The 27,310-nt window shown below is 37.4% G+C and overlaps 1 protein-coding gene, 1 long non-coding RNA gene and 1 other non-coding gene across 3 annotated transcripts in view; 2 read left to right on the top strand and 1 right to left on the bottom strand.

Moving 5' to 3' along the window:
• The window catches only part of LOC134744724 (uncharacterized), a 51,563-nt gene that overhangs the window by 929 nt on the left and 23,324 nt on the right, over positions 1-27,310 (top strand). The window contains exons 2-4 of the mRNA XM_063678643.1: positions 2,659-2,787; positions 5,675-5,794; positions 6,012-6,138. Coding sequence (XP_063534713.1) covers positions 2,659-2,787; positions 5,675-5,794; positions 6,012-6,138 — 376 coding nt within the window. The remainder of the gene's footprint in view (positions 1-2,658; positions 2,788-5,674; positions 5,795-6,011; positions 6,139-27,310) is intronic.
• Positions 19,946-21,324, top strand: LOC134744809 (uncharacterized). Its single transcript, XR_010128122.1, has 3 exons — positions 19,946-20,414; positions 20,690-20,797; positions 21,173-21,324. It is a non-coding gene; the product is annotated as an uncharacterized LOC134744809 (long non-coding RNA).
• Trnay-aua (transfer RNA tyrosine (anticodon AUA)) lies at positions 26,311-26,383 on the bottom strand. The gene has a single exon. It is a non-coding gene; the product is annotated as a tRNA-Tyr (tRNA).

The following is a 27,310-nucleotide window of genomic DNA, read 5'->3' as shown; positions in this document are numbered from 1 at the left end:
TGCAAGACCGATGACTATGAATTTATGCAATACTTATTAATACAGTAGACCGATGCGAATCGGACCACTGGGCGAATTGGATCAGACAAAAAAAAATGATATTGAAAATATTGCTTACGACTGGCGTCGCAGGCTAGCAGTAAAGACTAAAGGCATGTAGGTACATCGCTAATTTTTGTGCACTAATCTGCCGTCTCAAGGAAAAAAACCATAACTGACAAAAAGTAAGTTTCGAGAAAAAGCCAAAAAACTTTGCGCTCCTGTTCAAATAGTTCTAAGTACAAAGTTGAAACTTTTGTTAATGAACAAAGTAATAGTGTAGAATTTTTATGGATTATAAATTATTCGATTATCTATTTATTTAAATAAGTTATTTAGAAAAAATGGTTACTACCTCGTAAAACAAATATAATAAAAATATCTTTACTAAGCTTAAATGACATAAGTGCGTACTTATGTTTTTTGTGTTAGTTTTGCACTACGATGTCTAAGAAATAAAAGCACAAGTACACAGTTGTGCTTATGTTACTAATCGATCTAGAAGCTGAAAAAGCACAATTGGGTACTTTGTGGTTTTTTTTGCTTAGTTAAAGTTATCAAATTATGATTTATCTCGTTAAAGGAATTCATAAAAATACGATGAGGAATCAAAATTATTTATTAAAAGAAAACAAATAAGATACTTTTAGAGATCTTTGAGTAATAATGTAACACAAAACTAAAATTAACCACAATTTGATTGCACTAAGTAATTACTAATTCTTTGAGATACCCTTAATAATCGCAACTCATAAAACAATTACGATCATCGCCAGGCTCAAATCCGAGTATCGTCGACTTACGAAAATTGCTTTCAGAATAAGAAAAAAACCAAAAACATTAAGATGTCACACCAGTCATGCTCCCTATTACGAGTTTAGAAAATGTTTGTGGTGGAAATTGGAAGAGTTACGAGGAACAACTGAATTGTTATAATTACAAGTTATTACATGACATTTCGGAAGAAAAAAAGGTCTCTCTCTTGATAACAAAATTAAATAGTAACGTTTATGACACATTGCCATTAGGTGCTCCAAATATACCCAACCCAAATTTTTAATTCTAGACAAGCTAAGGGGCTTGAATAAATGTGCCAATTTTCATATGTGCAGGTTATATAAAGGTTTCAAGTTATGAAGGGGTCAAAAGTAGCTCGAAATGGTTCGTGTAATATTACACACGGTTGCTGCTTTTTCTTTTAACTTGGATGGACACGCTGCCGCGTGTCTAGATGTTCCAACTAAACAGCTAGGCGTATCTAGAGAAAATAAAAAAAGAGCTCTTGTATTTGAACCAGGCTGGGGTAGTTTTAAAAAGGCAAAAATAACTTTGAAACTGAAACCAAATGCCAAGCCAAAATTTTTCCTGCAAAAGCAGAATGCGGTACACCAATACACGTTAACACTTCTCATGTTTTTCAAAATAGACAGGAGTTAATACGTGCGTACTGCGTCGTACTCGCAACCTCTTCCAAAGGAAAAAAACCGATCAAGCCGCACGCGCCAAGTGAACCGCCCGAAATCTGTCTTTGAGGAGACCGGAGGGGGACTACCTACTAGCCTGATAAAGCATAACTGACAACAATGTGTAAGAAATAAACCACAAGTTCACTGTTTTTGAAACCGATACTAAGCAGAAAAAGCATAAGGAAGAGTCATACGAGACAGAAAAAACATAACGTGCAACTTATGTTTTTTTAGGTTCCAAGAGTTATGACTAATAATATTTTTTTACTAACAAAAATGAACATTTTTGTCAACTTAAGGGTTTTTTACATAGAAATTTTATATTTAATTCAAAAGGGAAAAAAAACACAAGTCGTCACTTTAGTACTTTTCTGTTTATGAATATATACTTATGCTTTTTCTTTCTCAAAAAGGAACTAACTTTACCAAAATGGCGTGTAGTTATGCTTGTCTAAATCTTGACCTGTTAGAGAGAAAGAAATAACTGCTAGATAGAAAAATCACATTTTTCTTCCTGATTTCGAGGGTGTCAATAACTCAATTTCGCAAAAATTGTCACTTATGGTTTTTCTCCTTAAGGCGGCAGTAATATCAATGCAATTTTAAATATTAACGAATTTCTCATCATGATCTGATTCGCCTCGGCCTACGGAGGTGGCCAACTGGCCATAGGTTTGTTGCGGTAATAACACAACTTCAATGAGTGGGTTTGTTAGTATACATAGTCTCAATTATACTTGCCGCAAAACTAAGTGGCGAGTCAGATCATAATGCCATCTCTTCCACTCTTGGTTGGTATTATAATAAATTCTTTATTTCGAAGCACTGAGACTCCATATACGTTAGTTATAAATGTGCAACAACAACAACACAACACAACAACAACACAACAACACAACAACAACAAGGGTAAAGGAGATAGAATGATGATCTCAGTCGCTAGTTGTTATTGCGGCAAGTATAACGAAAAGTACAGTCGGTAATAAAAGCTCGTATAAAACATGTTTTTGACATACTACCATCTTATCCTCTTTGTAGAATAGTATGATTGTGACAGACTGTATGTACAGTCAGCAATACCTAGCACCTTAGCACCTTTGCATACAAATCTCTCTGCAGCTGACCGTACTTATGCTGGTGTGCCGTAACACAGGTGCTGTACTACACATGGCGGCTGTGCTCCGTGGTGTTCTCTCATTTCGTGATGATCAGTCTCGTGGTGGCCTACTGCATATTGGGGGCTGTTACATTTGAGAAGCTGGAAGCAGCACACGAAAGGGAGGTATGGATTTTACAGTTTATTTAATTTAGTTAATACAGAGTTATATTTTCTCGCTTTTGTTTTGTTTTAATTATTTATTTATTTCAAAATACTTACGACGGTATACAATATTTTCGCTAAACTGACAACAGTTTGTTGCCGAATAGTGCGCTCTCAAATTATTATTAGTACTTTGTCTGCCTAGATGACATTATTGATTTTTTGTGTTTTTTCTACATGACATTGTTGATTTTTTGTGCTTTTCCGTTGTTGCACGAATTCTTAAAAACATATTTGAGCAGGTCGCCTTTCTTTATACCATAAAACTGTTGAAATGTTTTTGTTTTTCCACCCCCGCCGTTCCCTTAATTTTCACATTAAATATCATTATATTTAGGTCAATACAGTCTCACGATAGTTTAATTTCGAAATATCATTATTTTACTTTTTAAACCGGATTTTTAGACACATTTCCTACTTTCTTGCGATTCGACGTATACTTAATTACTTTTATGTATGCAAATCATGCTTACCAAGGATATTCTGTGGTAAATAGTGTTTAGTGACATGACGTGTACAAAAATTTTGGCATTGTATGCTTAAAAACTACTAGTAAATAAATATGATTGAATACGAACATGACAAAAAAATCAGTACATGTATATGCATTTTTACAAGCATTTTAGGTAGTTAGGTACAATAAAATGATTTTGTTATAAATACATAAGGCCTGTAAGTCATTGATTATCTTTTTCAAAAAATGTTAATACATGAGCCATCCCACATCTTTTACACTTTACTTGTAATTGCTCTAATAACGTATTCACTCGTTGCGATCTGGATCTCGTACGCAGGCGCAGGTGTCGACAGCTTGCGTTGCGTCGACAAAAGTTTCTCTCATCAAGAGCTGATAGACCGACGAAACGCTATTTATATTAAATAATTTAGTTTGTTTTCGGCGCCTTTTGATCTGGTTTTGATAAAAAGCTACCATGGTGTTTACAGAAAAAGCTTACTGAAACGATTTCTTATCTAAAATAAAAATAGTTTCATCAAACTCACAATAACTACAACTATTTACTAGCGGTCGTCGCAGATCGAGTTGACTCTCCATTTCTGAGGCACTAGTTGTCATTGCATGACCAGTGTCTCAAAAATGGGTTAAATCTTAGTTAAATAATAAATATAGGTATTAATTCATTTATGAGAGACATGTAACTTATTTTTTTACCCGACCATGACATTATAGATTTGAATTTAGTTTATTTGAAATTTTATTTTATTTATTTCTTAATTTTTTTATTCTTTTATTTTTGACATGTTTCCTGTAAGTTAGTTAATATTTTAGTAATACATATTTAATTTTTTTTGTATTTTAATTTTTTATGTTTCAAAGCTTTTATGAGCCAATGTTGCTTGAATTAAATGAATTCATTACAATACAATAACTGCATAATATGTTATATATGTCTAAAATAAGGTAGCAATGATGCGATTGGTAATAAACTAATTGAGTTTTCTGTAGGAACTTTCTTATAAATGAAATAAAAACATTTTAATCATACTTATCAACTTACAAGTCATTGATGCGATGGGTAATAGAATTTGCTGTCAGCTTCGTGTAAGGCGCTATTTTATTGCTTTTTCCATACTTTTTCAACCTACTTGACAGAAAATGCGTGCCAACTGCCAAATTTGACAATGCTTTTAACAACCTGAAACTGGGGAATCAACTGAAATCCATAGTTGAAGGTCCCCGAATTCCTCTTCCTCTTGCAGGCCAATTCGAGTTTTAGTTAGCTATTCGATCTGTTTCCAATATGATACTGATCTGTCAGTGTCAAAAGTGACGTTTTGGTTGTTGGTACGCGCGAAATAATCTTGAAGCGCGTTTAACCACCATTTTGGAGTCAACGGCCGGTAGTCCACGTGCTTCTTGTAAAGTCTAGCTATCGATTTGCAAGAGCTAACAAATCACCGTACACTGTCTTGTACAACCGTACAATTTTTGTCGTATTTAAACCTCTTAATACCCGGATCTGGCAAAATAGTCCCACTGGACTGAAGCCATAATTTTAAAAGAAGAAGAAAAAATGCACACATTCAGAACTCGACGGTTGAAGGGTAAATGGCTCAAACGCTCAAACTATGGATGGTATAGAAAGGATGCCAATCTCTTATGGTAGAATTGTTGCAAAAGTGACTACTTTCAGCTTTAAATAATAGTTCCTAATCTCTCCGGTGGCGCTAGTTAGGCTCTGGGACATGAGTATAACATGAACCATATAAGGCAACAAATAACCCGACCAAATTACGTAGGTTGTTTTTGGTAGTATTTCGGTGTATGGTGGCGCCGCCTAATTACTGTTTTTTGATGTACACTTTTCATACATAGAAATTTGGCTCCTTTATATAGTCTCCATGGCTCAAACCCTCAGATCATAGAAGCTCAAACCCGATAAGTAAGTATTTAAGGACTGTTTTTATAGGAATTGGATAATTAATGTTGCATGAAGCTAACCTAAATCAAAATAATATGGCTTACCGTTTTGGCGTACGTTGCCGATGCGCAGAGGCCTCTGCCAGTTCCCTGTTTATCTATAGTGCACAACACACTTGAGCTTTTTTGGAAAGATCGGATTCGTATAAAGTATGTATTTCTGTTAGAGAACACGTAATGATAATGACACTGATGGTATGTCCGTTTTGAACTTCTTTTTGTTGTATTGGCGGCCAGTATCCATTCCTAATGAGTTAGCATAGTTTTAAAATAGTTTTCGTTTAAAAAAAGTTTAATAGCAGAGCATATTTTATGTGCGTGCGAAATCGGCTTGCCATAAAGTTATCTCTTGGCGATCTTGCCTCTGTCTGTTTATCTAAGTGTTTATCTGCTTGATTTTTTTTAAAGGTGAAGATGAACATCTCTCGTCTCCGTCGTAACACCACGGACAGCATCTGGGGAATGACGAAGAACGCCACCTACTTCAACGAGACCAACTGGACGGCTGATGTTGTCGACATGCTCAAGGTATTCTCTACCGTGAAATCGTCAATCTTTGCCCTAGAGAATAAATATCCCCTACAATATAAAACATGTATCAAGAGCAAAATATTGCTGTATAAACCGTTAATAAGTAAGCAAACCAACTATGAAGAATGAATTATCCTAGAGGTCCTGTCCTATTATCTTCGAAGAAATATTGGTACCCAATTATAGGCATTATAACATTTTTTTTCAACCTCAGGACTTTGAAAACGCGTTGCTTTTGGAGATGAAAGTCAGAGGCTGGGACGGCAGCGAGAGCACCACCCACATCCAGTGGACCTTCACGGGCGCGCTGTTCTACTCCATCATCGTCATCACCACCATCGGTCAGTAATCTAATGTATTGGCCCGCGCGAACGCGGTGGCATTCTTTTCGCGGACCAGATTGTATGGTTGAAATTACTTGAAGAGTTGGAATTTGTCTCTTACATTGGGTCGTAATTCGGAAATACACAGGATCTACTCAAGATTGTATTACAGACGTAGACATAGTATAGTAGTTATAGACATGAAACCGAGCGACCAGGGGTAAGAGAAAGACATATTCATGTATTTACAGGTTACTGTATGGCAGCATAATCCTTTTTCTCTTTCACTCTTATAAATTTCGGTATTTCGCCATCGCCTCCTACCTATGCTGCCATAACCCGACCATGAAAAAAAACCCGGTCGGTGATAAGGACAAAGCATGGCACTATTTTCTCTTTCCTCTTATAGGAATCGCAATAAGACTATCTGTCTCTATCAAAGAGTGTCAGGCCCTTGATTACAGAGAAACACCAAGGTATAAAGACCTTGTCAAAGAAAAGTAAAAATATTCTTTATTCAAATAGGCCTAGCAACAAGCAGCCTTGAAGCTTGAGTAGCCTTAGGTAGGTTGACGCTTATACATAATATAGTTATACGATTATTTTCCATCCTTAATTTTAATACCTAATTGACTAAATTTTAAGAAACTACAAATAAAGATAAAAATTAAATTACAGCTAAATCTTACAAAATTTATAAAAACAAACCGCTCCCTGCCGTTCCCGGTGTAAAGGTGCCCATGATGCTCGTAGCATTTCCAAGCTTGATTACAAATTTTAAGTATATATATTTACCGGTCGTTCTTTTAAAAATAAATATGAATAATATGCCTTGCTTAAAATTAATGAACACTCACTGTCAAATTAGCATCAAACACCGACGTAAATATAGTAAAACATTTTTGTTAATAAAAATATTTTTTTGGTTGACGCCGGCCGCGTTGGCGCCGCGCCAGCAACGCCATCTATCAAAACTTTATCCTCAAACTCGTTTTATTTCTGAAAGCATTCGACAGATTTACGACACGTCTACACACGAATATTACGACCAAGAATATTAACAGAGTCCATCAGAGATATATTGGAGCGGCCAAGGTGCTGATAAATATCTGACCATACAATTAAATTTTTTGAAAATAATACCTACACTTCTTGAAAATAGAGGCTTTATTTGGATTTTAGTAAAGACCCAGGCCGAAATATTCTTTATAATCATTAATTTTGCGTCAGCCAACCTCGTATTGAGGCGCGAACTGACCTTGCATGACGTTACGTTGAAATTGTCTTGGAAGAGAGATTCTCTTGAAAGTAGCTGGAATGCTGTATTCCCTTAAAAGCAGCTTCTGAGTTACTTTCAAGATAATCACTGTGTAGGAGGAGATGCAAAATTAGTGTGTCATCTGATACATCAATACATCGCACTACGAAAAAAATTACTAGAACATTCGCCTTGAGTAAAAAAAAGATTTATTTATCAGCTCACAAAGGATTTGTAACTATTAAAATAATAAAAAATAAAATAAAATAAGAGATGATGTTGTGATCCTTTGTGAGAGACTGGAGTTTGAACTAGGTATATACCTGTATTAAGTCCACGATTACGACAAAATTAAAAGCAACATAAGTTTTATATCTGTTTATTCATCATATACCCACTTCTGTTTCTTTCTCTGTCGATTAACCTTCTTTTTCGGACACCCTGCAAGAATTAAGTCCTTAATTTAAATCTTCAACCAAGCTCCATTTAACAAGCGTATGGCAAGCGTCCGTCGTCACTAGCGTTATGGCTCGTTAGCTACACTAATATTTATACAACACTCGCGAACATGATTAGTGTTATTAGTCACTTAGCTTATCACAGACACTAGAAGCCGTACCCACCGTAGCCACCGTAGCCGCGGCCTCCACGAGGGCCAATGACGCCAGTAGGCCCTCCGGGGCCGACCAGCAGTCGCTGCCCGGGGCCTATAATACCTGTAGGGCCACCAGGACCTACGAGAATCCCGGGCCCCGTTTGCCACCGCCCCCGCCTGCCGCCCGGCCCTATGATACCCGTAGGGCCGCCCGGACCTACTAAAACTTGGGCGCTTTCGGCACCATGAGACGCACCTTGCTTGTGATTCGGCCCGATGCCGCCTGTAGGTCCGCCCGGACCGACGAGTACTTGAGGAACGCCTATGTGGCCGGTCGGGCCTTCCGGGCCGACCAATACACCGGGGTGCTGATTAAAACCTGGTGCGGTGAAGTCTCTGTCATCTCGATGTCCTGGGCCCACCACGCCTGTGGGTCCATCGGGGCCGACAAGCACTCCTGGATAACGTTTATTTCCAGCTAAACTGTTCTCGTGGTCGTTGGGACCGATGACACCGGTCGGTCCGCCCGGACCGACTAAAACTCCAGGATTGCGTTGATTTGGCCCAAGAGTAATCCTATTGTCACCGTAATTTGGACCAATCACACCGGAAGGTCCATTAGGCCCAACTAAAACGCCAGGATTTTTGTTCTGGTGGTATCTATTATCGCGATGATTTGGGCCAATAACACCTGTAGGGCCGTCAGGTCCGACTAAAACTCCAGGATTGCGTTGGTTATTTCCATCTTGATATCTACCACCGCGATTAGGACCAATAATGCCAGTGGGTCCTTCCGGCCCCACTAAGACTTGTTTGTTCGATCCGGGTCCTATGTGCCCAGTAGGGCCAGATGGTCCAACTAAGACCCTATTTTCGCGGCGCCCTGGTCCTATTATTCCAGTGGGTCCTCCAGGTCCAAACAATAGGCCGCGGTATTCTCCTCCGTTCTGGTACCCGTTGAGGGCTGGCTTCAGGGCCCCTATGATGTCCTCGTCTGGGCCCCCGAAAGGGCCTGCTATGCTCTCGTGATTTGGAAGCAGCATTGGACGTTCATCTTCCAACTCGCTAAAAATCCCTGGAAAATAATGTTTCTAATAGAACTTTGGCATAATTCTATCCGATCGCAATAAATAATAATAAAACGTTTATTGACAGGCAAATCAACCATGAAATTTTACAGACATAATTACAATTGCACTATGCGTCTTTTAATCGTTCATGGGTTCATATAGTTACGTAGGTAATAAATAAGTAAATCTAAATGTGATTAGTGATATCGAAAGAATAATTGTTATTAAATGCACTAACCTGAGTCAGCATTATGCGGATTTCTGTTCGGCCTTTTATAGCAACATAGATTTTGCCCGGATGGACACGCTCTCTGAAAGGGAACGTAAACCGAGTTTAATATGTTAACCTTATATACTTAACCTGTAATCCCTACATGCAAAGTATTCATCGATATAATTATATTAATTATGCTGTAGCTGTGGTGCATGAAGAAAGTACCATTAGACTTGGATTGGAGTGGAGAAAGTAAGATTGATAAAAAGTGCTATTTGCAAAAACAGTGTATTTTTATTAATATTTAAAATATAGCGCAAACGCTATCTTGTTCAGTACCAGCCAACTGACATGCTCGGAGTTCTTTTATATGATAGGTACGGCAGTTCGAATTATACCAACGCTACCATCAGTCAGTGAGGAGGAAAGACGAGGAAACTGCGGCATGCATTTTCTGGAATCCATTTTCACAGGCAGACATAGGTATTATTATATGACTATATTTGACTTGAAAATGGTGTCTCCAGTAGACTCTCCAAAACATCGCGTGATTAGTTTAATGTTGGTATGACTAATGATTCATTCGGTAGACAAATACCTACCTCAGAGTTGCCGCGCGAGTGGCAGGAGGCCGTCAAAGATGTGACGCACTTGCAGTACTGCAACGAGTCCAGAGTGCCGTCCGAGTACTGTTGAGACCTGCAAACAACATTTATTTATTTAATTTTTGATTCAGAAGATCCATATACCTATTACAGTTACTAAAACACTATTTATTTTTATTCGCTCTCAGACATGAGCTGGGTGAGTGTGACACTGCGGTGGTTTGTTATGCACAGTGTAAAGGGCCCTCCACACTCGTGCGCGAATCGCGGCGTTAAGCCGCGTAGTCTGGAGCGGGCATAGCAGCAGTTTTGAAAACCCTTGGAGCTTGATACGTTCTATACTTACCTAAGCAGTGATTTTTTATAAAGCTCTAGTCTAGGTCTTGAATTATAAACAGGCATCGTAAACTGCGAGCGAAATCCATTGAAATGACGTACTTTGACTTGACAACAACCCTAGTACTTCAATGGATTTCGCTCGCAGTTTACGATGCCTGATTATAAAGCACTGTAACCGCTAGCATACATGTCAACCGGTCTTAGCTGAGTGGTTCTATACTCTGTATCTTTAGGTATTTAAATAAAAGTAAACAAAATCTACCCTAAAAGGGTAGTTGAAAACATTACATGATCAAATAATGTAGGTTAAAGTCAGATCGTTCAGTGACAGATCTAAGGGGTTTTGTATTTGGTTGGTTAACCAATAAATGTTATAACTACCCGTAAATGTACAAATTATTTGTTTACTTTTATTTAAATACCTAAAGATACAGAGTATAGCAGAGGATTTTGGAGAAGTAGCAAGTCTAACACGTGAGCTGTAAGGCTTTGTGTCTCTGAATGAGTCACATAGGTACTCGTAGCGGTCGATGCCGACATTGCCGGCCTTACCTGGCACTTGGAGAAGTGCCCAGTAATAGTTACCCACCTAATGAGCTTCATCAGCTGCACGTCATGAGCTGTGTGTCGTTGCGAGTGAGGTTCTGATTGAACGGCGTAGCGACCGGACGCGGCCCCGGCCGCCGGACGGTTGTAGAAGCCATCGGTCTCCACTGGGGGCTTGATCTCGTCCGCTTGTACTTTATTCGGCCGCCTGAAATCAATCAGTAAATGTATGTAGTTGCACAGCTGCGTACAAGCTGTTCGTCCCATCAATGTCTAAGGCTGTTAAATTTCCGAACTAGAAGTCATCAACTTGTCGCGGTTCCTAAAACTCCTAATGTGTCCCACAGTAAATCACCACTGGTCCGCGCTCTCCAATATCTATACGTCATAATTTCAGACGTTTGACTTTTAAAATAACACTTGCAGTGCGCGTGCTATCAAAATCGTTACAGACTTTTCTTGGTCTAACTGTAACCGAAGCGTCAAATCGATTGGACGTGCAGGAAAGTCATTGATCGATGATGTTTCTACTTGAGTCACTCAGTCGGCGACGGCGGCGTTCTTTGACTAGGCACGTATTTTCTTTCCTGGTCATACACTACCGTAGATATATAATAATCCTGTCTCTTTCACGCAAAGGGAACAAAAAAAAAAAAAAAGTTTTCGGTAAGGGTTAGTCAAAGGTAAGGGTATGAATGGGCTTGCAGTTCAAAACAGGGAAAGTCTTTCAATGTGTTAGCTGTGTTTAAGTGTCACCCATTGAAAGGGTTTTATCGCGGAAAGGGTTGTCCGGTCCCTGGTCACAATACTACATGTAAATCTAGGGGATAAACTTTGGCAACAGAAGCCAAATAACAGTACAAACTACCAGTGTACCAGCATTTATTCAAACCAATTTCTATAATTTAGACGCAGATATATGGCCTTAGACATTATTTATGCAAAGCATTAGAAACCGCCCAAATCGCACAAACTAAATACAAGTAAGTAATTAATTAATTAATCATAATAATTACATTTCATTACAATCGATATCGCAACGCCGACAATGTAAATTAAATCAATCCGGCATGAGATTAAGACACGAAAAAAACAAGGTGGACCATACCTTGTACAGTCGCCATCAGTTATATCGGAGCGGGCGAGGTGCTCAAAAATATCTGAACACGCACTCTAGCGCCTTGATAATAGAGGCGTGTTCAGATATTTGTGAACACCTTGGCCGCTCCGATATATCTGATGGCGACTGTGCAGTCACCTGCAATAATATTTTTTACAACGAGGACCGCAAAAAGATGTATGAAAAAAATGTAAAGATGTATAACGCGCTCTTATTGCGCTACAAATAAGAACGTGTTAGATATTTTTGCGGCGTTAGATATTATTGCTGGTGACTATACCAATCACAATTAGTAATAGTTCTTACCAAGCCATAAGTGAGGCTTATTTATTTTGCAGTAAGGTTGAAGAATATGTCAATAATGTGGACGATGGTGTGACCCACTGCCCCTGGTCAAAATTACGTTCACCATTTTTTGTGGCTTGCGGAAGCGTGTGTAATAGTTTTTGCTCCATATTCTGGGTGTAGTAATAGACTGGTCATGGTTCAATGGAAGCGAAAGGTCTAATGTTATTTGGGTGTTCCCTTGCAACGCCGCCAAATGTTGAAACCGAAGGAAGACAATGCAACTGTTGCGAACTGTTGCGAACTGTTGCTTTGTTGGTTGGATACAGTTGTTAGATTGTTAATATCGATGTGATATCGATAAAAGAACCTGCATAATTATCGTAAACAATTGTTTAACTTTGCGATATGACGGTTTGGTCATAGGTATCGAAAAGGTAAACAATTAGCTCCATGCATGAATTTATTTTTATTTTTGGATTCATAATTTATATCGTTGGAACACCGGAAATGATGAAAATACTTTTGTAAACCTTAACATTATTTTATTAAAAAATATTTAAAATGTTGAAAATTTTTGAGCGGTTGAAACGCTCATAATTTTTGGCGCGAATTCGACAGAGCGTGATGACGTCAGACGTTGGGCGGCCCAACTGACGTTTGCTACTAATGACACTAATCTGTCGAACGCGTGACGTCACGTGGCGTTTCGAGCGTTTCACTCGCTAGCTTTTCGCGGGCAAATTTTTGTACTTTTTATTTATAATTTTAAGTAATTAAATGGTAATTTAAAAACGGAAATGCATTTGTAACATGATATAACGGTAACAAACATCCGAATAAAACATATTTCGTTCAAATATAAACTTCATGCATGAGGCTAATTACCTATGCTTATATGTAGAATACGTAAAACAACATTTTTCTAAAAAAAAGTGCTAACTACCAATAACTACTAAAACAAGATACATACGATCTATGTATATAATTTCGAAATATAATGGTGCCAGGTGCGATTCGTGACGGTTATTTTATTTAAACAAAAAAAAATGAAGCCTGTTGCGGATATCATCATTGGTATTTTTGGGACGAAGCATGTTGCTGATTTGCATTTGTAGCCACCTGACGAAGCCTGCGTTGCGGATTTTTTACATGTTACTATATTATTTTTTTAAGATTTTCTCAAATTCTATATTTTATTTTAAAAAATTAAAATATGTACATATTAAAAAAAGGAATAAAATTCATTGAAGCAAGAAAAATCTTCGATGTTATTCAAACCATCGTAGACTATTCGACATTCAAACAAAACTATTGTTATCTTGACATGACATGTGTATACTGTAACTTTTTGTTGGTTTTGTCAATAGCTAAAGACCTTATCTGTCAATTTATTGACAAAGAACAAATTGAAGCCATGACAAACCCGTTTCCCGTTATCGTGTCGTCGCGACTGTCACTTTGAAACAATGCGTGACACGTCGACGACTAATTTTTAGGGTTCCGTACCCAAAGGGTAAAAACTGGATCATATTACTAAGAATCCACTGTCCGTCTGTCTGTCACCAGCTATATCTCATGAACCGCTATAGCTAGATGGTAGTTGAAATTTTCACAGATGATGTATTTCTGTTGCTCCTATAACAACAAATACTAAAAAGTACGGAACTCTCGGTGGGCGAGTCCGACTCGCACTTGTCCGATTTTTAAACTAACAAACCTAGGGAACTGCATGAAACTGTCAAGCTTAGACATTCCTAAAAGGCTGGACCCCCAGCCAAGTGTCAATCGTTTAAAGAAAACACTTATCATCTTAATTTGTATAGAAATGGTGACATACATTTTCGTTCGCATTTGTCATCCCGATAAATGTTTACTTGGTACCTTGGTACAATGCCTCAAGGGCCTATTTTAGATTTAAGCTAGTTATTGATTTCGTTTACGTAGTACCACTGTATATATCTTGTATGTAAATAAATAATATTATATGTTTTATGATATAGGAGCAAAATGAGCAGACGATTCGCCTGATGATAAGCAATTACCCTAGAACGTGGACAACTGCAATTTCAGAGGGGTTGCGAGTGCGTTGCCGATCTTTAAGTATGGGAGTACGCTCTTTTCTTGAAGTATTGAAGGTCGGTCGGTCCGTAAATACTGCGGGCGGCAGTTAAATTCTTTCCACAGTTTAACTTTTCGGTTGACGCTCGCCAATAAACAATTCGCCAACCATCTTGGCTACGATCCTTGCTACTTCGATAAATAGAGTAATACCCTACTCGTAACTTGTTGCTAAGTGAAACATTTAAAACCAAACTTCAAACTGAAGTAAGGAGCTCGTTGGCGCAAGCCGATCCGTCGCCATTGTAGTGTCGGATACAACGGACACGATAATTATCGGATTGGACAATACCACGTCGGATGTTGGCCAAGGAAGATTGTCTTGTCGCGTGCGAGATCTGCATGACGTCAATTCCTTAAGCGTGTAATTATAAGAGTACTATTTTAATCTGTGTCTAGCCCTGTGTCAGTGGCTAAGCGTTCGTAGAACACAATTCCCAGCATTATTCCCTCACGAGTCATGAATTTATTTGAGAAAATTGAGCAGTTTATTGACCGTTCAATATGTGTAATAGTGGGTTCAAAGTTCAAACCTCGGTTGTGCTGTATATAAAGCAGAAAAAAATAGGTCATTATCCTTATCATACACCGACAATTAAATAAAATTCAAAGGAAACCATAGCTACCATAAACGGGCCCACTGACTATCATTCCGCCGGACGATATTGGCCTGTCAGTTAGAACAAAAATTTGACAGTTCCGAACAACTGACAGGCCGATATCGTCCGGCAGACTGATAGTCAGTGGGCCCCTTAAGGAAACAGTTCAGTCAGTGGGTACGTTTGACACGCCGGGTAGTTCGATTGTTTTAGCGTGTATTTCCATCGCCATAACAGACAAGAGTTGGGCCAAGTTGAGTCGATTAAATTCAGTATAAGTTCGACCTCGAGATCCGTACGCGTACCTGACAATCTCAATCTATTGGCAGGTGACAAATTTAAAATAGCTTGAGCTGGCATCAAGATGAGCTGAGCAGTAAATAAAATTACATTTTGAAACTGATTTCAACATATATCTGATAGGAAAAAATGTTGCCACACGCCACACGCCACGCCCGCTTCGGAAGACTTCGATTGGAAATTAGAAATTCCATTTATGCTGGTTTTTCAGAAGCAATAAGTCGCTTGCATCGCAATTATACTGCTGAATGAGTTATGAAAACATTGTCTTGGGAAATACGCATTTTGCATATAATTAAATGCATGAAGATGCTAATTTTTAATTACGAGAGGTCAAGGCGCGGTTCGATTCATGTTTCCAGTGGATTGCAATTGTCTTCTTCAAAGAGAAACTGCCTATCATAGATAACGGATTTTCTACCTGTAGCCTACGTTTCTAAATTTTTTGATCAGTAGGTAAGTATGATTGCCAAAATCCTGGTCTACTGTCTTTACCGTAAGGGACTTGTATTTGTTCTGTTCATAATATGAATCTTATACTTATTGCCTACACCGAAAAATGACTTTAATATCGCAGAAGCCAAACTAAACATTGACGGTAAACTAATTATATAAATTCCTCGCAATTCTTTGTATTTTTGAGAAAAACCGCTGAATATACTGAATATACCGACCTCTCGTCGTCGACGAAGCGCACTTTAGTGTCTATGCGTACGGAGGCTGCGCGTGCGTTGTCGGGCCAGCGCCAGTTGTCAGCCCGGATGTCGGTTAGCAGTATTAAAAGACATGCTGTTCCTGCAAATAAACCAAACATTAAACTTGTACTAGCTTTCACAATAAGTGTCCTTTTGACAATAAGTCTTCCCTTGTGCCAAAAAAACGACCGCGAGAATCTTCTTTCTTCAAATCAAATAGTTTTTAGTTCCGTATCCAAAGGCTAAAAACGGGACCCTATTACTAAGACTCCGCTGTCCGTCTGTATCTCATGAACCGTATGTATCTCATGAACCGTATGTACCGTGATAGCTAGACAGTTGAAATTTTCACAGATGATATATTTCTGCCGCTATAACAACAAATACTGAAAAGTACGGAACCCTCGGTGGGCGAGTCCGACTCGCACTTGGCCAGTTTTTTCCGCTTGCAAGCCATAAAAGTCACCTATCAACGGCAATAATACTAGTAGAATAGTTGGAAACCTCTTCGCAATGGTCGGTCTTAGCAATTAACATTACTACAGTAATCGGAAAACCTATGCACTGCGCTTGAAATTTGGAAGATTATTAATGTCTTAATTTGCCTAACGTTTGTCCACTTCCTAACATGCCATTAGTATATTTAAAATTAAAAATTAAAAAAATTTAAAATATCTTTATTTATCAATTAATACAATTTCAGAGGCACATTGCAGTGAACCTCACACTAGGCATGGCCTGTATCGCGGGGTTCAAGGTCATTACGAGTTATATTAAACCAATAGTATTACATATATTAAACATAAGGATAAAAGAAAAAGAGGAGTGTGAAGTGTGAACTTGTGTGTGTGTAAGCTTGTTGTGAGGAGGGAGTGAGATGTGTGTGAAATTAATTTAACTTTTCTGTTTATAACACACTCTCTGCTCAGCAGCCTGAAGCCTGAGAGTGATCCTAGGCGACCCTGTACAGTCAATATCACACCACTTATTAATATCATAATATCATCATCCTTGACAGGATGTCATTTTTAAAACTAAGGTTGAATAACAACGATGGATTAAACCATAACCAAGGGGCAACACGCATCAGACACACATAATCCAGAGTTATTTTGCATGCTGACCACTGATTATAGGTCTGGCACAAAATTATAGGTTTAATGGTAATCAACTAGGCACAAAAATAATTCAACATTAAATGTACAGGCACAAAAATTATCCAACAGTAACATACAGCAACCAGTTCATGTATGATCGGTGATTTTGTAGTATTGGAATGGTACGAGTACTTCTTAAAACGACTTTTTTTTTAGTTCTACATCTACCGGTGAACCCGAAGAGGACATTTAAGTTTTTTGTTTACAAATGTAGTCACTTTAAATAAAAATAATTCCTAATTTTAGATTTGTTATATTTTTTTGTAATTCAGCACCAGGAAAAAACTTTATTTAGTTTTTATTTATTAATTTTTTTTATTTATTAAAATAAATTGGGTGATTTCTTTCATATGACACATTTCATATTAAAATCAGTGCACTTACTGCGGTTGAAGATTTCTTTTAAAGAATTTATTTGTAAGAACATGCATAATTGAACTTAAATATTTCGCGAAGAATAAAAGGTATCGGTGTCGGATTTTTTCGTAATACTTTTATATACTCAGTACTATATATATATTTATTAAACTATTCATGTTCCATATTTTTTTTTATTAAATCAAGTAAAAACTATCAATCGAGTAAGAAAAAAAACTTAAGATGCCGTTTTTTGTTAAAAGTATTCAGTATATGTTGTTTGAATATTTTTTTATAAGTAGTATATATAATGAGCTTTTATTTGAGATATTAAACATTAAAATCGGTCGAATAGTTTAGCTTGTAGAATTATTTGGAATATATCTTGAAGAAATTTACACTCACATTCAAACTTTCGAGAAGTATGAAATATATCGGTGTCGGGTTTTTTTTATAATACTTGTTATTTATTCAGTAATATATACATGCATTAAAATATTCATATTCCATAAAATTTTTTTGAGAAATCAAGTAAAAATTATCACTCGAGTAAAAAAACAAACTTAAAATTCCTGTTTTTATCAAAAGTATTGAGTATATATTTTCTGTGTATTTTTTTTAAAGTAATTTATATAATGCGCTTTCATTTGAGATATTAAACATTTAAATCGGTTCATTGGTTTAGCTTGTAGAATTTTTTGAAATATTTTTTAAAGAAGTGGCGCCATCTCTGTTCCTAAGGGGTGAAACTGCCGCTGCTGCGGGTAAAATTGCTCAGTTTGGTCCCTGCTGTCACTGTGCAGAGCGGCTTGCTTTTATCATGAAGTGCAGCATTTTGTTCATAACAAGTATGACTATCAGTGACCACACCGTTCCTTCAGTAGCAATTATGAAGCCTTGGTGACATGGTGAGTCACTGAAGGCTGATGCACTCCTGCAGTTTATAAAACGCTACTTGGAGATAATTATGTATCAATCCATTGTCTACGATCACGTGTGACGTTACTCATCGTAAGTTATAGTTATGGGGAGGAAAGGCGAATATTATCATATTAAAGGATTATTCGACGTTTGTCCTCTATGTTTCTTCCTTTTCGCGATTCTGCACAATATGAACTCCATACACAACTGCATTTGATTACATTCGTATCGTGCAATATTGACCTGCTTAATTTTGTTTCAACTACTATATTTAATTTTGAGTTCATAATTTGGTTATTTGTTTATAGAAACCCAATCCTAACTAAGAATACAGATGTAGGTGCAAGCTTCAAAAAGTTTCAGTTAATTTAGGCAATGGAAAATTTTGATTCCTATACAAAAATATGACAAAGGTAGTAAAAATTTTGCAATTTTGGAACTTAGACCAGTACCCAAGAATTAGATTGTCTAATTTTACTAACACAGATTTAAGTTTAAATTTTGTCTGTTCTATATCAAAAATTAATAGAATATTGAAACAAAGAAAGAAAAAATATTTACTAGCAAATGGTCCATGATCCATATCGGTTTGACAAATAGGTATCTACAATTTTGGTACAGCTGAAATTAAGCTCCATTATCCTTAATTTTTTGGCCGTAGGGTGTCAAGTAATGCGGGGTTGCGTCATTTTTGTTTTAAGTATTTATTTTAAATAATATTTATTATGCCAGTTTTAAGGTTTATAAGTCTCCATTAGTTGCCTGAAATAAGGATTCTTCATTTCACCTAATTGTCGAGGATAGAGACAACTTTTGTTTTTCCGCATGGGGCGATTATTGAATTTCGATCGCTCGCCCGCCAAAATCGAAAATCGCCAAGGCCAGTTTCAATTTTTGTGGCAGGTGGCCGACTTCTGCGAGTTTAACTTACTCTGTTTTAGACTAGACTACGATAACACGCGAAATTTATAAACATTCCCAATTTTTATTAGCACTATGCGTCATCCATTGTCAAGAATTATCTAGGCTATGGGTCAAGTCCGAGATGGGTTTGTTTTGCAAACATTGCTTAAGTAACCTTCGTTGTTTACACCTGTAGCAATAAAGGGGCATTCCAGAAAAGTTTCGGGATGGTGACGTTACTTTACTACACTTCTGAAGTTCTGATTAAGCTAAGAACGGCTTCTTAGATTTCTTCTACTCGATATTTGGCGTGGTAACGTTTGATAACTTAGCTCTGGATTTAACAACATGTAACACAGATTTCTGTTCTGCAGGTGATTAAAATAATTTCCAGATCTACGCGTGACAAAGAACACCTTTTTTCTGGAATGCCCCTTGTCCCTAAAGTTGTCGGGAATTTATAATGTGTCATTCTACAGCGGCGCATGCCGCAGCGGCGGCGTGTGCACGATACTCTGTTAGGACTAGCGGGCTTAGCATGGTAGCGTGACAAGGCCGTGATAGGGCGAAATCGTGATAGTTATCCACATCTGACAGCGGTAGATGACAGAATGACAGCGGTAGATGACAGAATGACAGCGGTAGACGACAGAATGACAGCGGTAGACGACAGAATGACAGCGGTAGATGACAGAATGACAGCGGTAGATGATAGAATGACAGCGGTAGATGACAGGAGCTTGACAGACGACAATTTGCATAACATAGTCGTTGCCGTCGTTGATAATTTGACACATTGTCCCATTTTGACAGTTCAACTTCGTTAATTCTATCTACGTGCTTCTTAGGTGACGATAAGCCTTGTCGTGAAAGCAAAATTATTGAATAAACCAATTTTAAGGTATAAATTACGGGTAAATATCAGTTTTTCTATGATATTGAGTTATTAGTTACAATGTTCCGCTGTATATATATATTGTCAATTTTTTCTTTGCAGGAAAGTCAAATTTTATTATTCCTACTCGCGGATGCTGTTAAAGAAAAAGAGCGTCTAAAAATCTCGTGCATAGCTTTATCAAGACACTCTTACAACCCGTCTGATATGCCAGACGAAGAATTTCGGGCATTTCGCATATTTACAGTTATGTGCCGAACTTAACGCCGAGCCTCAAAAGTCAAAACGGTGATGGATTACTAAAACACCTAAAGGTAAAGCTATAAAATTGCAGTGTTTCTCGTAAAGTTTACATGTCTGTCAAACAAACCTCTCGATAACAATGCTCCTAAACTCTTAAATACTACCTCACATTATAAATGTAAAAGTTAGTATGATAAGATATCTGTTGCACAATCTCTTACTTATGCTATTAACCTAGGTTAGGTTACATTACTAAGCTACTTTTTACCTCAACATTCAAATCCTAACCTAAGGGGGAAAATCTACTTGAAAAACTTACATCTAGGTAGATACTTTTTTGTTTTAGGTTCTAACAGGTGTAATAACACCTGCTAGCTGATGGCAACTAGTCCATTGGTCAGACTACTGTGAGCCAGTAGCTATTGAAGCAATTTGTAATAGCTGTAAATAGAAGGTAGGTTCTTTTGAGTACCGAATTAAGTACTAGACATAAAAAAAACTGTAACGCTCCACTAGGTCTGTCTTAGTAGGTAACTTTTACTCTTTTGAATAAGTATGAGTGTGGCTGTATTGTGCAATGAGATAGGTACCTATTATTTGATAGTTAGGTACCTCTGAGATACATAATCTGGGAATGCAATATTAGGTTTAAATAAGGCACCCAGTTCTAATCTAATCTGCGCCTTGTTTACAGACATAAAGACAAATGATTGTTCCCGGCGATTAGTTAGTATATCTTGGGTGCAAATATACTGTTCTCATGTGAAAATATTTCCTCCGTTGCTGCCACATGAACCTACTTTTACTTATTTCCTTCTATTTCTTCCAGAAAACTTCTCTTGGATCAAGGGAGAAATTAAGGAAGGCGCTCCTCAAGGACTTCCTAAGCATCATGCACAAAACCGGCTGTTACTAAGAGTGTGCGCTTGCGAGTTGCTAGCGAGCTTAATAAATACATACTTATGTCGCCTATGTTTTACTATCACACGAATACCTACCTAAACTATTTACCTATGTTTCTATACAAGTAGAGACTAGTAAACATTCAAGACGGACAATCTTCATACAAAACAGCATTCCCCGCAACTTTAATGGACTCGACATAGGTGAATAGGTTTCGCTTATTCCTATTTTTTATTTTAGCTTTATACGTAATAAATCTGTCACTGTTAGGTACTTAGTACCTCTATTATAGCTGACTCATAGCGCGGTCCCGATACTTTAGCACTGAATTATCTCTGTTAGTGCTGAGACAAAACAAGCCTCTATAACTGAAATAACCTCAAGTCTCATCTCTATAAATGGAACCCTCTGTAAATGAGACAGAAATTTACTTATACCTGGCTGAGACCCTGGGTAGGTGGAATAATAATAATAAAATTCTTTATTGTGCACTACAAAGAAAAATACATGTTACAAACAAAGACAGGACATAATGTTTTAATGTTTATTTGGGCACAAACGGTACATGTTTCTTATAACTAGTTTCTTATAAGTGAGAAATATTGCCCCCCCTTGATGAGATGAGTATAGGCTAAAGGTGTGGCGCCATCTATTCGAGTATAACTTTTTCTTGCTTTCCGAGGCACATTTTTTCCTTATACTATTTATCTTGCTTATACGGAGTTACATAATTATGTCTTTGCTATAAGTAACTTAAATTCCATTTACAACAATGACAATTCTCGCGGCGTTGTCAGTCTTCTATGTTTACTAATGTAAACTCTGATACAGATATGTAACAATGTCGGATTGTCGGCTCTGTGCTGCTGGAGAGAATATTATAAATGAGTAAATAATACAACCATTGCCAAGAAAATAAACGAAGTTTATTTACACAAACCTATTAAGTAAATGTAGATAGATAGACAAATCATTTATTCTTTTGCCACAATACACACATATAAAAGAAACAAAAGAAAAATATAAAAACAAAACAAAAAAACCCGTAGGATTGCTGTGTGCGTTGCAGCAAAACAAAATTGCTGTGCCCTTACAGGGTCTGTATTCTTGTAATTTGTAATACTATGAGCAATAAATATGTTTGAGTTTGAAAAGGGTTCCAAATTATTGTTATAATTATTAGCTTCTTGACATATTATAAAAATGTTAAATTAAATTAGATATGCAGGCATTATAATTGGTACAAGCAATAGATTATAATATAAGTATAAGTAGGTAACAAAGATAGATATAACTCCGTAATAGATGAATACAGTCTAAGGAAAAAAAGTGCTTCGAAAATCAAGAAAATTTGATTCTCGTTCAGAGTGCGCTACTAGCTTTGGCCTACTGTCGTATAGATGGCGTTGACGGTTTCGTTTGTCATTAAAACAATTTTAACGCATATCAGTGAAAGAACATGGGTCAAAATCATAATAATAATTAATGCAAATAAAAAAACTCATTTATCCATATTTAAATACATTTTATCGTATTTTTATAAATCTTCATTTTTAGTTTTAAAGTGTGTCGATAGATGGCAGTGAATTTACTGTGGTTACAAGATTTACTATGACAGTACCGCTCTAGTGTAGGTAATGAAGGCTACCGCGTTTAATTCCGCCGCTAGGGGCGCGAGTGTAGATGTAGGTCTTTCAAAATGTCCAATGCAAAGAAGTTTTAGGGGCTTCAAGCTTTTTTATCGGGAATTTACTTAACTCCTTCCTTATTCATAATTGTGGTAAATGTTTGTTCGTCTTTGATTAATCATGGTAAACATGATATAGCTCAATAAATGTTAGTGGTTTATAAAAACTGCCAACTAAAATATATGCAAAATTAAACAAGTTGAAAAAATGGCACATTTAGACGTTAAAATACCTTTGTGTATATTAGAACGTATTGATTTTATAAAAATAAGCATAGAAGAATTTACATCTACAGTGGCGCCAACTGGTGAGCACAAAAACTTTAGCCCTCTGTAGGTACCTCATAAGTACTAACATTATGTGCCCTACCCGGGTGTCAATGTACTGACTACATTTTACTAACATCTTCTTTAATGCACATGACTTTTAATGTTAAATAAATGAAATGAAATAAGGATTTTGTTCAAACTGATATTTTTGATACAAGTTTTTATTGCCGATTCTTTTAACAGGCAAGGAGGACTATCGTTTTTTTGCTTACCAGTTGGCGCCTCTGTTCTTCTTCTTCTTTTAAAATTATGGCTTCAGCCCAGTGGGACTATTTCGCCAGTATCAAGGTATTAAGAGGTTTAAAAACGACAAAAATTGTACGGTTGTACAAGACAGTGTACGGTGATTTGTTAGCTCTTGTAAATCGATAGCTAGACTTTACAAGAAGCACGTGGACTACCGGCCGTTGACTCCAAGATGGTGGTTAAACCATTTACTGCACACTACCACATTAGTTTACTGTATAATAAGCTATCGATATTACACTTTAAACAATATTAATGAGCAAAAAACAAAGTAATTAATCACGATGCTAACTATCAAGATGGCGCTCGAACCGGAAGTCCGGCGCCTCTGTTGATGGTGGTCCAAAACACTAAAGAACAGCTGTCAGTCATTGAAGTGACATTTGACATTTCGAACTATGGAAAAGACCACCATCTACACTAGCGCCCCTAGCGGCGAATTCATACGCGTTAGCCCTCACTAATACTTATCAAGACAATTCTAACAAATCCAGACACAAATTAGGTTGCGTTATTTTATCTCCTTCTATGACCTCCTATATGACCACTTCCTGCGCCCATCATCAGATATTCGATCGTACTGCATGGAAAAGGTACCCTACGTTCATACAAATTTAAATTTGTATGCAGGGGGGTGCCTTTTCTCTGCAGCTGACTGTACCATAATATTCCGTTATCACCCAACTTATATAATGTATTATGTTATCACCCAACTTAAAGAATGTATGTGAAGTTTTAGCTCAATCGAATACAGGGAAGTGTGGTCGTATTGATTTTATAAAAATAAGCATAGAAGAATTTACATCTACAGTGGCGCCAACTGGTGAGCACAAAAACTGTAGCCCTCTGTAGGTACCTCACAAGTACTAACATTATGTGCCCTACCCGGGTGTCAATGTACTGACTACATTTTACTAACATCTTCTGTAATGCACATGACTTTTAATGTTAAATAAATGAAATGAAATAAGGATTTTGTTAAAACTGATATTTTTGATACAAGTTTTTATTGCCGATTCTTTTAACAGGCAAAGAGGACTATCGTTTTTTTGCTCACCAGTTGGCGCCTCTGTTGATGGTGGTCCAAAACACTAAAGAACAGTTGTCAGTCATTAAAGTGACAAGTGACATTTGACATTTCGAACTATGGAAAAGACCACCATCTACACTAGCGCCCCTAGCGGCGAATTCATACGCGTTAGCCCTCACTAATACCAATAGATGGATACAGTCTAAGGAAAAAACGTGCCTCGAAAATCAAGACAATTTGATTCTCGTTCAGAGGGCGCTACTAGTTTTGGCCTACAGTCGTATAGATGGCGTTGACGGTTTCGTTTATTATTTAACAATTTTAACGCATATCAGTGAAAGAACATGGGTCAAAATCATAAAAATAATTAATGCAAATAAAAAAAATCATTTATCTATATATCTAAATACATTTTATCGTATTTTTATAAATCTTCATTTTTAGTTTTAAAGTATGTCGACAGATGGCAGTGAATTTACTGGGGTTACAAAATTTAATATGACAGTACCGCTCTAGTATAAGTAACTCTATGCTAATACTTATCAAGACAATTCTAACAAATCCAGACACAAATTCGGTTGCGTTATTTTATCTCCTTCTATGACCTCCTATATGACCACTTCCTGCGTCCATCATCAGATATTCGATGGTACTGCAGGGAAAAGGTACCCCACGTTCATGCAAATTTAAATTTGTATGCAGGGGGTGCCTTTTCTCTGCAGCTGACTGTACCATAATATTGCGTTATCACCCAACTCATATAATGTATTATGTTATCACCCAACATAAAGAGTGTATGTGAAGTTTTAGCTCAATCGAATACAGGGAAGTGTGGTCTAATTTATCTTGCAGGACTTGATACATACATTGCAACGTTGCAACTTAAGTTTGTAAAAAAAAATCCTTTACACTGTAATAGATTCACCTACATATGTTTTACAAATAAACACTGACTATTGACTATTCGAAATGCATGGACATGCCACTTGCTGAGAGGTTTGTTCCAGGCGGAATGTAAGAACTTTTCTTCTTTCGTTCGATAGCTAAATTTTATGACTATCCCTTTTCTAAATAAGTCTTCCATGTCCTCGATAATTTGAGTGTCCTCTAATATGTTATGACTGAAACAGAAACAAAATAGATTAGATGAGGTCATGAGTTGTATAGGTATAGTGGTGCAGGCTAGTATGGCGGTTCATTGGCAAATTATGAGAAAATAATGTCACTTTTAGAAAGCTCTCGTTTTTAAGTCAGGGGGTTTTTTTTTGTTTCTCAGTATTCAGCAACATCTACCTGTAAGAAATGATCTTAACACACACACACACACACACACACACACACACACACACACAATGTGCTAATACCCATACTTAACTTTTTTTTTAAGCAGAAACATATGCGAGCGTTACTCCAGATTTTTAAACGAACCTGCGACCATTGGAACATCGGTCCAATCGCTTCTGCCAACTGAGCCACGGAGCCCTACATAATTTATGGCACAAAGTGTGGTGGTCTTTTTTGTCAATAAACTTGGATTCTTGCATACAAAACCAGGTTCTAGAATATAGGTACAGACAGGGTAAGAAAAAAATGTTTTTGAAGTTTTGAGTGAGGTCGACGGGTTTCAAAGTTTTTAATATTTGTTAGAATCCTTATGCACTTTTTCTATAGTGTGAGTAAATGTATGAATAATTACGTAGTTTTTAACAAGCAGAAACGTCTGCGATCGATGCTATTAAGCTTAGAATAAATTTAAAAGTGGAAAAATTACTGCCTTGGGCGAGACTTGAACTCACGGCCTCTGGATCTATACTCCAGCGCTCTGCCAATTGAGCCACCAAGACCTCATCCATAGTCAGCAAATCTTCCCACTATATGGGTCTAGGGGACCCTAGCGATATCTACCGTAAGAGTGTTACACTTCTTATACGGCCACCGGAGTTCCAAGTAATATTGGAAGTTCACGTTCAGTTAGTGATAGTTTAACAAACTTACATACATACATATAATCACGCCTATTTCCCGGAGGGGTAGGCAGAGACCACGGATTTCCACTTGTTACGATCCTGACATACCTCTTTCGCTACCTTCACTTTCATAACGTTCCTCATACACGCTCGCCGGTTTAGGGTGCTCTACCTGGTCTTTCTTCAGGATTTCCCCGATCTGATCAGAAAAAGTCCGCCGAGGTCTGCCCCTTCCCAACTCCCGTTTCTACCTCTCCCTTATACACTCTCTTTGTTAGCCTTTTTCCACTCATTCTTTCCACGTGTCTAAACAGGGAGTATATATATATATTTCGCTAGCATTTTCTTCTGCGCCTAAGCATCGTCATCGACTGAAAAACAAATTCATGATAAAGTCAGTTATTGATTATTGGTCAAACAATCTACACGAACTATAACTTTTTCTATAAATAAATTATTGTTCTTTAGAGAAACATGTATTTTCTTCAGACGCGCACGCGTGCTTGTCAATGTCAATATTGTCAATTGTCAAAACGTTAAGCCCGCTACAGACTACGCGGTGCGAAGCCGCGAACGCGAGCGTGAGTCGATTTCGCTTTAGATTAACTTGCGTTCGCGGCTTCGCGCCGCGATTCGCGCTCGAGTGTGCTTTAAGTTGAGAGAACACAATTATCCGTGCATGTTAGGCCCCACCCATTCGCACGAGAGCTTATAGAAAGAGATATCGCTTTCTCGCTCTTACTTATGGGTGCGTCCCACACGCAACGCTTTTTAAGCTCTCGTGCGTATGGGGCCTTATAGTTG

The sequence above is a fragment of the Cydia strobilella genome, chromosome 10, assembly GCF_947568885.1.
Source record: "Cydia strobilella chromosome 10, ilCydStro3.1, whole genome shotgun sequence".
NCBI lineage: Eukaryota > Metazoa > Arthropoda > Insecta > Lepidoptera > Tortricidae > Cydia > Cydia strobilella.
The sequence above is the reverse complement of the archived record's forward strand: the minus strand, read 5'-3'. Positions and strand labels throughout refer to the sequence as shown.